Here is a 16,212-nt window from a genome sequence, read left to right as displayed (position 1 = left end):
TCCAGGAGGGTGGCTGGGCTCACGGCAGGGTTATATATATATATACTGCAGCAATAATTACTGAATGCAATAATGGCCATTGCCACTGTATGGTGTATTGCCTTTCTTTTTGTCTTCTTTCTTTAATTATACCCGATGCGGTATAATTATAACCGAGCAGTAGTACACCCGATTCTGCTAATCAAGGGCTTCTGCAAAGACTTGCGGTTGATTAGTAGAATCAGAGAGTGTTTCTGCTTGGATGGAACAAAAGCCTGCACCTGCACCAGTACTTTCTGGGTAAAGACTGAGGACCCCTTATGTAAATGATGCTCTCGATGCTTTTATGCAGGCAAATGAAGCTGGAAATGCCTAAGCATTGAGCCTTCTCCGGATGCATTTCCGGAGGCCCACGGGCACTGCAATATTGCAATAACCCTAATAATATCTGCAGTGCCCATTTTCGGGAGGAGAGCTTCACAAACTATCTATAAAAATAATGTGACGTTGCTAAAAGCTGGTGCTGGTGCATGGTACATTGCTTTCCCTCCCTTCGCCCCCCTCCCAACTGTTCCTACACTCCCAGTTGTCGCAGAGCAGATGCGTGATGGATCGGTGAAGTAGGCCTACCATTAGCTAACAATAATTAAATAGCTTTCAGGCTTAGGTATGTGGAATCGAAGCTTTACTTTATTTGGGTGTCATGTCCAAAGTTGAGACTATAAAGTCTAATGTTAGTGTACAGTAGCTCAGTGTTACGTACACTATTACGTACACAATGTAAGGTTATTATACATTGAATGATCTTCAGGTTTAACTGTATGATAGTAAAACCTTGTTTATACTGCTTTCTTTCGTTTTGTTTGCTAATATAAGGTAACTGCTCTAACTGGCTCTGACCTAGCTAGCATGAGCAATGGTTTACATAGGATGTGTCTTAAGGATATGAATGTCAATGAGCACAGGATGCAGGCCCACCCTTGTCCTTATCTGAACAGGTCACAATAAGCTAATAGTGTTACAATTTAATGGTAATAGTGTTTATTATAATTTAATGGTTAAAAACTTGAAAGATATATTAAGATAACAGTCAATTGTCATTTCTGGGGAATATAACCACAAGCTGAATCCAGTTTCCTAGACCTTTGACCATTTTACCAGTAGGGGAAAAGCTGAGAGTTTAAAGTAACTGTATACGCCTTTGAAGACTTTGAAAGACCGATTCCTGATGAAGCTGAGACAACTGTGTCACATGTACCATTCAGTAAGTCTAAAGCTGCCCTGGGCCCAACTCCTCAGCATCTCTCCACACCCTCAGGGGTGATATTTATTGCATTCCTACTTCAATTCCCCCCTTTACAAGTTCCCACAAGTCAAGGTTAAAGCTGCGATTGTTCAAACCACTACTGAGAGGGAGGGTGGAGGCCGAGAGTTTGAGGACACGTCCTCCAAAGATTCAGCATGTTTCATTTTCCCTTTCTAAGATGCAGCAGATTATCTTATTGGTGTATAATCATTAATGTTCCTCACCCCTCTGAACTAAATATTAATATACATTCATTTCCTCGGACTGCCTATTCTAATAGCTAATTTAATACCTCTGTATTAAACTGACTGTAACCTACTCAACCCATGTGATAATTTGCTGTTGGATCACTCATTACACTCTGTTACCGTTCCATCTATCTTAACTATTAACAGGCCGGTAAGCAGAGGATGAGCTCCCCCTCTACAGCCAGGTTCCTCCAGAGATTTCTTTCCACTGGAGAGTTATTCTCACCACCATTTAAGTGTTTTTTTTTTCACCTCAATTGCTCACTTCTTAGGGGTTCCGGCCTGGCTGTTGCCGAACTTTCCTTTCCGTTTCCTCTGTCTTTGCGACAGCGTCGTAAAAAGCGCTACACAATAAAACTGAATAGAACCGAACGTTTCTGAGACGCTTAGGATAGCCCCTCCGTGTGCAGCAGCATAGGATAGCCCCTCCTGCGTGCTGTGCTGCGTTTCTTAGCCCCAGCATAGGATAGCCCGCTCCTGCGTGCTGTGCGGCTGCCTGCCGGGGTAAACTCAGGAGTGCCCGAGGTAAACCGATCGATCCCTTCGGCCTCCGCCCTGGGCTCAGATGGCCGTCACGCTCGCGCGGGGGCCGGCCGCAAAACACAGGAAGCAACCCGAGCCTCCCCGACAGCCGTTCCCCAATAAAACATTCATGGCCGCCATCGTACACCTGGCCCCTCCACAACCCGCCGAACACAACCTCGGCTCCAGAGAGACGTGCGGATAAAGCGCTCTGGGGTTAGGGCGGGGGCGGCCTACTGCACTCCCAACGCCGCCGTGCTCAGAACCGCAACCCGGAGCCTTCCGGAGCCTTCCGGGGCCTTCCGGGGCCCGTTTAACAGAAGGCAGAACAGACCCCCCTCTGACCGTGAATCCGAGCCCGGTTTCATAATGGTGATTGTAAATGCGTCACTTGCACGGTCGGTTCACCCCCTCGGGGGAGGGGGGGTGGGGTGAGAGAGGGGAGAGGGAGAGCCTTGGAAACATTAGACTGCAGTGGCTGCTCAGTCACTTTCACAGGCTCAGAGCCGCCCGGCCCGGCTCGGCAGAACCTCAGCCGTCAGCGGGGGGGGCGGGTTTCGCAGTCAGCGAGATTTACTACCGCAATGAACAGCGGCCTGAGCGCAGCTCCCGGCTCTAATTTCACAGTGAGCGGGCACGGGGGGGGTCACGTGACCGCACGCAGGCTCTGACCTAAAAAAGCTCGCTTTCGCCCCGCGACTCGCGCCGGCGGACGGGACCGGGACGAGCGGCGCCTAGCGTGATGCGGCATCCCGTGAACCCTCGCCCGGAGGTCTTCTGCGGTTCCTGCGAAACGCGAGCGGGATCGGAGCGCGCGCCGCGATCGGGAAACGTCCGCTCGGAACGCTGCGTCGGAGGCTGCGGCCGGTGAAGGTGTCTGACGAGAAAACTCTGGCTGCCAGACGTCTTCTTCGTGACTCAGCACGGACGAAACGAAATTCGAACTCCGCCGTGGTGCCGGTTTTACGATCGCGATCTGCGCTGCTTGTAAATTCAAGTCAGCCGTTTATCAGCCACTCACAGTTTATTGTGAAACTCACAAGCTGCCTTTAAGGATATGGCTGCGTAAGGCTCACGCAGTCCTAACATGTCTGAAATCGGTCTTGTGGTGTTTGTAAATGCGCTGCTGTTACGACACAGCCGATTGGGAAACAACTCGGGCCATGTGGGCACCGTAAAGAACAAGAAGGAAATGATCCTTTTCACTGGGTTCGGAAGCGGCCGAATTTTGCTAAGTAAAAAAAGGCTGCACTTCCCTTCTCTAACGAATGTTGTTTCAGCCCCCGAAGGGTTTTAAAATGACACGCCACACCAGTCAGCCAGCTAAACACGAGAATGGAAACAAGCTGAAGGCATTACCTCTTCCTGTTTCGAGTTGAATCCTTTAAGAAGTTAATCCTTTTACATTACAAAACAAACAACGAAAGTACAGTCACAGCCATAGAGCGCGTTTACTGGGGGGGAAAAAAACAACTTTAAACAGCGAGGTAAAAGCAGGGCAGAGTGGATCGTACCTGAGTCTGTGAAGCCGGTGATGGCCTGGGAGTATTTTTCCAGCGCGTCGGCAAACTGTCCGTTCTTGAAAAGCAGGTTCCCTTCGTTCTTGAGCCGGGCCAGAGGGGGGGGCAGGGCTCCGCAGGGGGCGTCCAGCCGGCTGTCGTCCCCCCCGGATCCCGCGCTCCCGTCGCCGGTCTGTTCGGCCCCGCCGCTCCCGGCGCCCTGTGCTCCGTTTGCCAGGTCCTTCTTGGCGGGCTCCGGCCCTCTGTGCTTGTCTGCGCTTCCTCTCTTGCCCCGCCAGTGTCCCTGGGGGGCGTGCTCCGCGTGGGGGCCCCCGTCCCCTCTGCCGGGGGGCTTTTTATGCGCGTTCCCCATGTCTCCCGTCTTAGCAGGAGAAGCGACGCTCTCCCCACCCACACGCTGGCTGGGTTCAGCCGGAGAAGCTGCGGGGGAAAGACACGCCCACAGGTACAAGTCAGCGGTTACATCACAGTGGGGGGAGGGTCTGATGCAGTGCTGCTGGAGTTCCAGGAAACCACTGTAGCTAACAGCCAATGGGGGAAGGGAGCCGGGTGGGGGAGGGGGAGGGGGAGGGAGGGGGGGAGGGGGGGAACAAGCCCAGTTTTTTTTCTGTCTTGTTTCTGGTGGTGGAGACTGCAGTGCGTGTTTGTTAGGAAATGTTGCTTCCGTTTAACATGAAGCTACAATCCCAGAGCACGGGCAAGGCTACTGAAATTATCCGCGTCATTAGCCTGAGTGATTGTCTCAGAGGATTAGCAGGCTAGTAAATCCTGTGTCAAGCGCTTACTGCAGCACTGGGGTTGAGTAACCCATTCAGAGCCAAAACAATCACAGCAGGAAAAACGCACCTCGCTGCTGCCTTCCAGTATAATCTGCCTTTCGCTTATTTTCCTTAACGCTGTGTTTTCCGATGCGAGTCTCTCTATGCAGCGCCGTGTCCTCTGAGCCTCTGTTCTTTGAGAGCAGTAATCCCTCGCCCCGGACTAAGCAGCTCGACTGCAGAAAACAGAACGACGTGTCTTTTCGCTTGATCCTATTCCGGTTTGGAGGTCAGGCCTCCAAGGCCACTTCAAAGCTGGGACCCGCGCTTCCGACAACGTCTTTTCTCTTTTCTGATACCTCCCTCTGTAACGTCCCTCAAGTGCTCAATAGATCCGCTTGAAACACCCTAATGTGAAAAATGTATGTGCAATGTCTCAGGCGTCAGGTATCTTCAGTAAACGTGGGTCATGGCTTACAATTTTCCACATGGTTTAAGACAAAATCGAGAGGTCAATAGCAGCTAAATCCTGACTATTAAAAACTGTTCAATGTTGTGTTTTAATGTGTAAAAAGGATAAATAAACTCCATGTTTTCAGAAGCATATGCTGCCCATTTGACCCAAATAAAAGTGTGTCATTAAAATAATTAAAAATACTGATTCATCACCAAACAAAAAAAACCAGTTCTTTTCAGATCCTGCCAGGAGTTTACACCCACTCAGTAAAATAGGTTAAAGTTCAAAGTTCAACACGAAACCTGTTTTTCCAACAGAAGAAGAGCGTGTATAGTCAAGCTCCACTGCTCCTGGGGGGGAATGGTTAAGTCAGGAGTGAGTGAAGAGCACAGAGGTTGGTGTGGATCGATGATCACCCATTCTCTGATGATCTCTCACCTTCATTATCATCATCTTCCACTTCCTGTATAAGGATTTTAGTGCCTTTCCTCTGGTCTCCAGAAGGAGCGTCTTTCTTCTCCACTTCCTTTAGAAGTTTCTAAAGCCACACAGGTGAAGAATACTTTCACTGGTTATGCATCTTCTTTGCATGAGTCTTTTCTTTAACACACATTTGTGAAAGGAAATGAGACAGGCCAGCTAAAATTACTCAAATAGACCTAAGGGGACGGAAATGCCTTTGGACATGGACACCAGGATCTGGAGTGAAAATTTTATTAGTTTTATTAGATTATTTATTCAAAAAAGTAAAAGCCATCCAAACACGAATTCCACTCAAAAACTTGAAAACATTAATGTACATTAGAGCCTGTCATGGATAATGATGGTGCCCTGAAAGGACCAATTACACAGCTATTTTAATATCTTATTTTCGTATTTTCGGGGGGGGAAAGGGGGGGACTACTTTTCTAAAAATCCAGCCCCAATCACTTATTTTTGATAGCTAATGAAAAGAGTTTCTTTTAATTCTCCATTTAACAGAACAAGACAGCCATCTACTGAGCAAACAGTAGAACAGCACTTCACTGAAAAAGACTGACAATTCAATCCTGATTCAAAATACTGTAGCTTACCTAACGAACTGGGTTTCTGTATCTTTATTAAGACACACCCCAAGGTCTGGTACCAAATCCTGACTGTGCCAGTAGATCCTGCAAAACCCCAACTCCTCTGTTTGATCGAGCACCTGCAGTCTACTTGCACCAGGTGTGCATTAAGTACACACCTCTGACACAATGACAGACGGCAGGTGCACGGCAGGGTTTACAGTGGAAGTCAGCAGTGAGCGCTTCTGAGGTCAGCGCATGCCTGTCTGCGGTGTAATGGCGGGTTCATGACAGGGCATCCGAATCGGAAGGGAAGGGAAATCATCATTGGTTTAATAAATATAAAAATAAATATTTGCACATTACTGTCGATGACCGGTGATACTGGGGTCTAGCACAAACGAGGAAAACGAGCTTAATCCTTAATTAGTTGGAATTTTTCACTGAGGCCTGAGGAGGATGCCACTAGGAATTTTGCTTCCATCAGAAAAATCTGCAATTACCAGAAAGGAACGCCGAGATCTCAAAAACACGTTTTGAAAGAATTTTTAAATAGTTCAAGGGCAAGTGCTGACGACAGCCATCGTGCCAAAAAGCGTTTGTCCATCTGCGAGCACATTAAAAACACTTGAAAAATGCGTTGAGAACCTTTTGGTTCTTTTTGCTATGCTGCAATCATTAAAAAAAACCTGTCAGTTGCCATGTAATAACCTGAATACCTCTGCAATTTCGTTCTGCGGTTCGGCCTGAAGCACGTTCCTCAGGTCATCGGCGGCCATTTTCAGATTCCCCAGCTGTTTCTGTACGGTGGCGCGGCGCAGCAGGGCTACGGAAATACAGATCAAGCCACACTCTGCTCAGGCTCCTCCACAGTAAGCAGCACAGCACGGCAAAGGGTGTCTGTGGATTAAGACTGCCGCTTAAATGCCAGGCTGTGGGAGACTCCTACTGCAATCTGCTGGCCTATGCCTTAAACACTCGGGCCTCTGGCGCCCCCTAGGGGAGGCTCCTGGGTGCTCCTGGCCCCTACCTTTCAGATTGCCAGGCTCCAGCTCCAGCGCCTTCTCACAGTCGCTCAGTGCGCTGTGCCACAGCTCCAGTCTGATCTCTGCTTGGGCTCTGTTGTTATACACCACCGCTGTCGGCTTTACCGACAGACTCCTGCAGGGACCGGACAACAGAAAAGATTAACGACAGGGATCTCTTTAAACAGGACTGTGCTTTTAAGATAAAAACATATCTATTTTAGCTTAATTTAGCAGCTTCTTATCCTGTACGCTTACTTTCCTCTCGTATTTTAAATGCCCATCCCTGCCATGCTCGCCATCATGGGGGGAGACTGCAAACTGGCGGCTGGGTCCTAAGAAGTGGGCTCTGTCAGCCTCCTCCTCCTTTCACTCTGCAGTCCCTCGGCCCAGCTGCTTCGGTGCCGTGCAACTGGCACCCATATCAGCCACATCAATCGCTACTGGGCTATCGCTGATGTAAACCCCTCTAAATCCTGGGTCAGGCTGCCATGCGAGGATCTGACTGCAGACCGTGGGGCGAGGCATTGCGCCAAGCAATTGCACCCTAGACGGTCATAAGTCCACTGAGAGGTCAAAGGGTCAGCTGCCCTTTTGCATGACCTCAAATCGAACAAAATAATTATCGCCACTTATCGCCAGCTGACAGTAATGCTGATGTTATGAGCGGTAACATCAACAGTACTGCTCTTAGTTTATGTTGGCCTATGTACTGACTGGCTTCAACACTGAAGAAGATTGAGTTAAATGAAGTGTTTGTAGCAGTTCACCTTGTGTAATACGCCACAGCCTCTTCAAAGTCGTTAGCCCGGAATGCTTCATTGCCTTTCTCTTTCTCACGACTTGCAAGAAGAGCGCTCTCTGTGACCGTCAGCACTGAAAATGAAGGAATTATCCATCTCTGATTCAGCTCTTTAACAAACGCTAATGCATTTTGATTCAATGCATACCTTCATACTACACAGTTAGAAAATGCTTCTGTTCATACAGTCTGATGAATCAAATAAGTAAACAATACAAATTCTACATGATTTAATGACATTCATTTTCAGCAATATAACTTTAAATCAACAAAATCCATAATAAATCATAGACTCATCAGAATTTAAAATAAAATACTGTGGTTTTAGTCTTGAATTAAAATATTTTCAAAGGAAATTACTATTGCATGCTTTGAAGTCAAACCGAAGCAAAGCTAATCACACATACATCAGAAATACTTCACCTTCTGAGTCTATTTTCCGGCTGATTTTTGGCAGAGGGTGATTTACAACCGTTGGAGGGTTTTGTTCTTTAATGCCCTCATCAATTTTAGAACATTCCTTTTCAACATCGAACCTGCAACACAGTCATGATAGTTACAACCATTTCCTGAGATTTAAAATAGGTAATGTCTGCAATATATTAGTATTTCCCAGCCTTCCTAACTTCCTTGCTCTTTTAAAACCATATTTTGACAGAAATTTAGAATCAGAACCAAAAAAGAAGCTCACTTGTCCCATTCCCTGTAATCCCGCGGAAGAGGGTTACTTTTGCATGTGTTATTTCCTTTGCCAGTCTCCTGTTAATATCAAGTCACAGGCATATTCTCAGTAAAAGTATGCATTTTTCTTTCATTAACATACAATTCACACTCAAAATGGCACTCTTTTCCCCGTTCCTTCCGAATGTCACGGCACAGAATGCATTTTAAGTGAATGTGCGCTGTGCTGAACACTGACTGCGAATGCCTCCTGCATAAGAAGCACACTGCAGTCATAAAGCTGCTGAACTGCCTTTCATTACTTCTCTGTTCAGACCAAAGATCACTCTTTGCAACTGTGTATCAACATTTTCAAAGTGCTACTTTCATATGAATTAACTCTGAAGGGGTATTACTCTTACCTGTTTAAGAGGGACAGAGACATTTGAACCGATGGTGACACTTCTTTCGCGAAGATGGGTTTTGAGCATCCACTTCACCCATATCGACATTTTCTCCACATCTACAACCATACACAATAAGAGCGTCTTACTCCACATAACATGGGGCAACTATGAAAATGATAAGTTGCTCATCTGACAACACAGAAAAATGCTAGCAGGCCTAAGTTTTCCCCTGTTTGTATGGTTTCATAGGTTACATGAGTTCATGCACGCTTAATGTCAAAGACCATTAGCTTACATGTACCGAACGGTAACGTTAGCTATAGGCTACAGGCAGGTTGACAGATTCAATAAACATAGGCCTACAATAACAGCCTCCGGTAAAGGCCGATGTGCCCGGTAGTATTTGTGTTTATGTTCAAGCCTCTACAGACTCATCTGTTCTCCAAGCAATATCTCACACCAGGTAAACTTCAGCCAATTCTGGACAAGTGGATCAGATAATGTGTCTGGGCAACAACTGCATCAATCAAAATAATAATAATCCTGCTGAATTACAATCTAAATAACGCACAGTATGAAGCTAGACTGCTTGCTAGCTAGATATACAGTATGACCAGTAAGGAAAACAAGTCATCTAACTGGCTAGCTTGCTAACAATGTTTATGAAACTAACTCGATTATGAAATGAAGCTAAATTAAGATAAATAAATGATAAAGTGAAGATAAGTAGCTGAGTGAGCTTTTTGCTTAAATATATGAGTTAATGTATCTCATGGGCCGTTTCACAATTTAAACACTTGTTTTTGTAGCCACCCAGTTGAGCTGCTCACTCTTGAATCTTTAGCTGTACGTGTATGTCTCTGTGTGTGACCAGCAGACAAAAACCAAAATCTGATGACCGGCTGCCTTTCAAAATAAGAATCGGCCCCTGCGGATGTTTTCTGCATCTACACAGGTATCCATCAAATATCCAATTCTGTATGGCACACCAGAAAAGAGTGTCTGCTAAATGATGAAGGTAAAAGTGTCTGGAACATGCAGTTCTACCTACCTTTAAGTCTTCTGTGATTTGAGTCCATTCGTCAGCTGAGAAATTGGCAGCTGTGGCTGGGAGGTTGTCCTTGCGAAGAGCACGACTCTTTGGGTTCAGCTTCTCAATGCGCCTCTCACAGAACTCTGTAAGATGGGGATAGAGGCCCTCTACCCCAGACCTTCCAAAACCACATAAAATCAGTGCTTAAAAAACAAGGTAAACTTCACTTTTTAAAACATTATACAATTTGTAGAGTATATGACATTATTCTAAATAATTAATGACTGAACTATGTGCTTTAATATTATGAAAGGTGCTATATAAATCCAATCTATTTGTTGTTTTGCACTGAAATAATTTGTGGTTATTTATATTGTGTATTGAGAGTTCTAATGGTTTACCTCAACACTCGTACAATCTTTTCCAAATATTTCACGTCACTGCATTTCTGGATGAAGTCATAATCCAAATGCTCCACTGGAATTTTGCCACTTTTCACTTCCTCATTCAGAAGTGAGGAAACCATTCCCGCACTCATCTTTGCGCTGTAGAGAAGACACATTAGTTTGCGTGCCTGACCGTTACGTTCCCTGTTTACTGTTTTACTTGAATTGAATGGACATATAGGCTACATAATATGGGGGTTTTAATTAAATGCTGAACTTAGGCTAATTGTTTTTAAATGTCCTGTGTCACACTAAAAAGAACTTGCTTGATATGTCCATTGGCTCTGCTATGCCCTTGCGCAGGGGTAGCCACCATTGATCTAGGCTACCTTCCCTTATCTGTGTTATACAAAAGCTCCTTTTGTTTTGGCCGATAACTGCAAGAGGGACTAGTTAACTACAGCAGGCTTAGGTAGCTAATTTAGCTATCATAGTCGTATCGTAGAACAAAAACACTAACTTTAAATATAACGTACCCACGCTTATAACGTACGGTACTTAGCTCAACAGAACATGAGTAGTCTATTAAAATGATTCTTAACTATAGAACAGAAAAAACAGGTAGCTAATCTGATTAACTTCATAATATAAATTAAAACAAAAATTAAATAGCACACGTTAGTTTTTGGAGTTACTTCTAACTTCTTAGCGAAAATGGTTAGACTAGTGCTAACTTGCGCATTGTTAGCTAGACTACAGTAGACAAATAAAATGAACTAATAAAACATTGAAAAATAGTCAGGTGGTTCTGCAAATGCCCAGTACTTACCAAAACGGAAATATAACACGTGGCGATAAGGCTACGCCTTTCTTAAATCGTACAGCTTTGCAAAATTGTTTAGAAAGTATCCGAATCTCTGACAACATCCAATGATGCCGTTAACTAACGTTACGTTACTTGTTCCATCTGAATGAGACTCAGTTCAGCGTTCTGTTGCTAAGGCAACCAACACTCTCCAAGGAGACCACGCGTGGTGTAGCATTTCCATTACATTTTTAAAATGGAAAGCATGTTTAACACAATCTGGCAAACAGCTTGACTTATTTAAAAAAATCTATTTTTGCTGTACTAAATGCTCATAAAAATACAAAATGACATATTACGGCACACAGGGGCTAACTTTAGTTTGAAATGCATAGACCTCGAGAACTGCAGCCCTCTAGAGGAGATCGGGGGTATGACCCCCCGGAAGCCTTTTTTAAAATGAAAAACTGCGAAATGATAATTTCTGGTGAATTCTATGGGGAAGGTACTACAGATTAGCCTACTGATCAGGAAGTCTGGGTGTTTGTCACGGGAAATATTGGCTGAAGTCGAGGAACAGACACGTGTGTCTATTTTTATTTCTCTAAAGTTTGTTTGGTACAATATGTTGTACATGTATTACTGTTCGTAATTTTGTAAATGTGTGAGGTTGCAACCCCCTATACATTTCAGTGTTATTGTACTGAATGCATTCAATTAAATGTCTGATACGAATCTTGTTAAATTCTGTTTGGCTTTGGCCTATGGGGGTATTATTGTCTCAAAAATAAATAAATGTAACTGATGAACAAATAAATACAATTGATCCACAGATAAATGCAGAGGATCCACAAATAAATGTGGTTGGTTCACATCTGTGCATAGCCTGTCACTTGCATTCCATGTGGATTTTTAGACAATCCTCCCACCACGATTTGCAAAAACAAGAATCCACAAATAGGTTTTCCCAGAGCCTTCAAACATTGAACCAACGTGAAAGCACGTCATCTTATATTTATACTATCCCATTCAATTTGGAGAAGAGCTGACAAAAAAAGCTGTAACGTATGGTCAATATGGCCACCCATAAAGACTTACAACACAATGTCTTATATTCAACTAGTTAGCTTGCTTACTGAAGGCTCCTCACAGTCACTCATTTTAGAGCATAACTATTGTCAGGACTAGTGTCATAGTGCTAAAGACACATTAGTGAACCACAACTTGAAAAACACTAACGTTAGCTAGTTACAATATGACGTGAAAATCAGTCTAACCAAATGCAAAGAATAAATATGACCGCTCTACCCAAATGAAGGCCTTGTCTACATTTAGAGATTATACTCTTTTTTGAAGTTGAAGGAGGTTTGAATTGAACAAGGCCTCAGGTCCAAAGAAAATGCTTTAAAAATAAAATAAATCCCTTTTGACCCGCAGAAATTAAACTTAGGAAGAGCTGATTCTAATTTGTGCAAGTAATTTCAACAAAATCTGAACGTCAGTGTTAAGAAGCGAGATCACACGATATGTGCTGCCTCTAGGGAGTCCTTATCTTTGTTTAAACAAAAAGTAACGCAGGTCTGATCAAACATGGGGACAGTAATTCCAGCTGCAGTAATCAGGAGAACTGTTTGTTTTAGAATATTTTTCTTTTTTTCTTTTTTTAAGTCAGATGAGAACCAGATTATTTCCCAGACTGCATAGGCGTGAGACCACCCTATGTCCGTCTTCAGTTTTTGCTATTTTCTGCCACTCTGTAAAGCTCCTTTGTGACAGTTTTCTGTAAAAAGCTCTACACAAATAAAATTGTATTTCAGGGGGAAAATAGACTCTTGAAGAGGTTGAAAAATTTCATGCAGGAATTTCCCTTGTTTCCTTATCTGTGTACATTTTCCAATTTAGGACTAGCCTAAGGAAACTCTGGTAACTCTGGTAGTCTTTCACTTGTAAGTCACTTTGGATAAATGTGCCTGCCAAATGATGAAATTGTAAATTCTAACATGATGAAATTTAGAATGTCTCTTAAATGTGTAACAGTATTTCCTTCCCACATGGGGAATGCCACACTAACTGAAAATGTACCTGCTCAATTTCCTATTGCATTCTTGTCACCCCTTCTATAATGAAAATGTTTCTTTTCTGTTTTCCCCACCAGGAAAACAATCGAATTGCACAACGATAAATACTAATTTCAAACACTGGAAGTGAACCACTGAGCGTTGTTTTCTATTGCAGTTGATATTTCAGCCGAACCAAGAAAAGCCACACTTTTCTTTAAAAAAAGGAAATAGTTTGAGGTATAAATGAACACACTGGCTGTTTAAACTATATATTGGGGGAGGGGGGTGGGGTAATGGCATTTATGAAAGAGGCCCAGCTTCGCTTTTTACAACCGACTTCCTTTTGGTGAAAAACTCCTTAAGGTTGTTGTCCTTCTGTTGCTTTGGAAGGGTATGCTGTATGACAGGTTCTACACCACATCAGTGGGCAAAACTAGATACATGCAGCTGTAATGATGCCTCAATGTTTTAACAAAAACATTCTAGATTAGAAACTGTACAATAGCAATCCCTGTGTGGCTTGGATTTTCCTCCCCAAAAGAAAAGTAAAGCTGCACATTTGACATAGCAGCCCATGATCAAGAGTTGTGCTTTTGAGTCTTACAGTGCGTCACAAGCATTTCAAACAAGTAGCCATTATGTACTGGGAAGAAACGCGTAGCAGGCTAATATCCACAAAAAGTCAATGAGATACAGAAAATCAGATTATGATATTTAAAGTATTCAGTATCTAGAGAGCAATGACTGAAAACTATGACCCAAAATATCATGAAAGGCATTATTCACCAGGGTCCCTAGAAAATGTATAAAGACAATAATGTCCATTTTCAATCACAAAAGTGGCTTTTATTGACTGTATTGCTCTGATGTAGCTGATCTGAGATTCTGAGTATGTCAGAACCCGCCCATGGAAATTGGTACAATAGCTCAGGACTGTCTGGATGAAAATTAGACATTAATAATTATGTGCAACTCCCCCAAGTGAATAATTATTGCAATGATTATATGAGGCGTAATATACTGTTTTGAACAGTCCACAACAAAGTCTACATTGCCTAATGTAAGGTACAAATACATGGCTTTGGGAGCTGAGAACATGAACGCTTAGAACACTGGATCTCTGTTCTGCTGCATTCGCTGTCTTTGCCATATGACCACTCAAGATTCAGAACTATGCAAGTCGTTCTTGGATAAATTCTGCTGGATAGTTTCCTTTTCATAAAGGGCAAATGATAAACCATTCTATATTGTATCACTTAAACAACAGCTATAGGGCCAATGGACTTGATTATCATGAGTGTGATCTCCAACAAGTATTATAGACGGGAGATATCACATTTAGAACTAGGACTTGGGTCTGAGGAAGTACTCTTTGTTTTCAGCCTGAAGGCAGGCCTCAATTTGTAAATATTTAAAAAATGTAAAAGCTGCATCAACTATGGTATGTATTCGTAATTGACATGGAATGCCCTATGTTAACCACAACAAGGGAAACCCCCCAGCCTTTTTACCATCCAGCATGGCTGTCTTATGTGGCCTTGGGATGGCAAGTATGCCATCCGACAAGTTGAGTTTGGGAATTTTCAGGGTTTCCTACATAGATAACCACAATGACCACAGACTCTGAGCCGTTAAGAACATTAACATCTGTGCCTTCTGACCTCATGTAAAAAGACAGAATTCTCAAACAACTTCACGCATCCACAAAATAAAGCCCCTACCTTGGGTGATTTTGCGTTTTCTTTTTCTTACATTTACATCATTACAAATGCTCCAGTTGCACAATCAATAGTTCTCCCCATTGGACATTTAGCTATGTCAGTCAATAACATCAGATCTTGAAAGTAGCCAATTGCTTGCAGGATACTCTGATACACATGCAAAATGGACATATAAGGAAGTACACATGATTTTAAAAACGTTGTGGTCACTATCTTTATTTTGTGTGGAAGTTAGCTTGCTTACTAACTAATAATTGCCAAAAAAAATAAATAAACTATTGCTTTTACAGCCGTATAATCTTTGTGGAAAATTCATTTATATTTCTGAAATGCATTCTCTATCATTTAATATGTAAACCGCAGATAAAATTGTTTCATGACTAGGAATGGATATTGTTCAATTTTTGATGACACCCCTGCTAAAAAAAAAAAAACTTTTCAAACCTGAACCAGTAGTCTACCTTCTTTAAAAGGAGTAAACAACAATAAAGAACGTCTTTTTTATTGCAAAGGCACGTCCCATTGTCTGAATCCTTTCGGGTAAAATACAGCCACACTTGTAACGAGTGTAACGCTACCTAACCTGCCAACGAGTTGACCGAGCAAGTGTATAACGTTAGTGCAGATGGCACTGAAATTAAGCCCCGAAATTTGTGTTGAGATTCAGTTCGGTAAGTAGCATTACTGGTTGTATAGGAAGGAACCGGTGCCTTCTACCGGGTTTTGGTAGCAAACGCTATTCATGACTGCACAGCTACATTAGGCTACTACAACAAGATAGGCGTTAATCGTTGAACTAATATTGCAGGCTTTGTTCTGGGGCTGCAGCAATAGCATTATACACACAGCAATCTATCTGACCAATGACCATTTAATAAGTAGGTGACTGTTTACAACTGTATTTCCTTATGCAGTATAGATATTCAAATTATTTCAGAATGTTAAATACATATGTTTCGGAAAAGTCATGAAGGGGCTATGGAAAAGTCTTTGGCTATGGATTTCATGATGGCAGGGTTATCGATTTTCTTAAAGTGAAAGCAGTCAATAGTCGCTGCTTTTTTATTTTATTATTATTGTTTTTACTGTTAACTACTTTTTAACTAGGCTGTAGAACGCCACATTTCTAAATGAATGTTAGCTGTGCCTATAGATTCTCTACTGACATACAAACAGTTAGTGGGTCTATCATATCAGTGGTAGCCAACCCTGTTCCTGGATTTCATTTCAATCCTAATTTGGCACACCCGATACTAATTAGCAGGTCATCAATATCTCTAGTTATTGAATGAGGTGAGCTGAGCTTTGGGTTGGAATGAAAACCTATATGATGATGATACATCTTCAGGAACAGGATTGGATATCACTGATGTTTACAATATCCCATGAAAAACACTTCCATTTAAAATATGAAACTTTAATTTATTTGTCATTCGCGATAAAGGACAAATGACTGAATCCATGCCTATGTGCTTCT

The 16,212-nt window shown here is 42.9% G+C and overlaps 1 protein-coding gene across 1 annotated transcript in view; it reads right to left on the bottom strand.

The window, feature by feature from the left end:
• The window catches only part of spag1a (sperm associated antigen 1a), a 22,632-nt gene extending 15,641 nt beyond the window's left edge, over positions 1-6,991 (bottom strand). The window contains exons 1-4 of the mRNA XM_064308660.1: positions 6,867-6,991; positions 6,556-6,662; positions 5,229-5,328; positions 3,570-3,995 (exon numbers count right to left, since the gene is read on the bottom strand). Of these exons, the coding sequence (XP_064164730.1) occupies positions 3,570-3,995; positions 5,229-5,328; positions 6,556-6,615 (586 nt within the window). The 5' untranslated portion in view covers positions 6,616-6,662; positions 6,867-6,991. The remainder of the gene's footprint in view (positions 1-3,569; positions 3,996-5,228; positions 5,329-6,555; positions 6,663-6,866) is intronic.
• Between the last annotated feature and the right edge of the window lie 9,221 nt (positions 6,992-16,212).

The sequence above is a fragment of the Anguilla rostrata genome, chromosome 1 (genome assembly GCF_018555375.3).
Source record: "Anguilla rostrata isolate EN2019 chromosome 1, ASM1855537v3, whole genome shotgun sequence".
Taxonomy (NCBI): domain Eukaryota; kingdom Metazoa; phylum Chordata; class Actinopteri; order Anguilliformes; family Anguillidae; genus Anguilla; species Anguilla rostrata.
The sequence above is the reverse complement of the archived record's forward strand: the minus strand, read 5'-3'. Positions and strand labels throughout refer to the sequence as shown.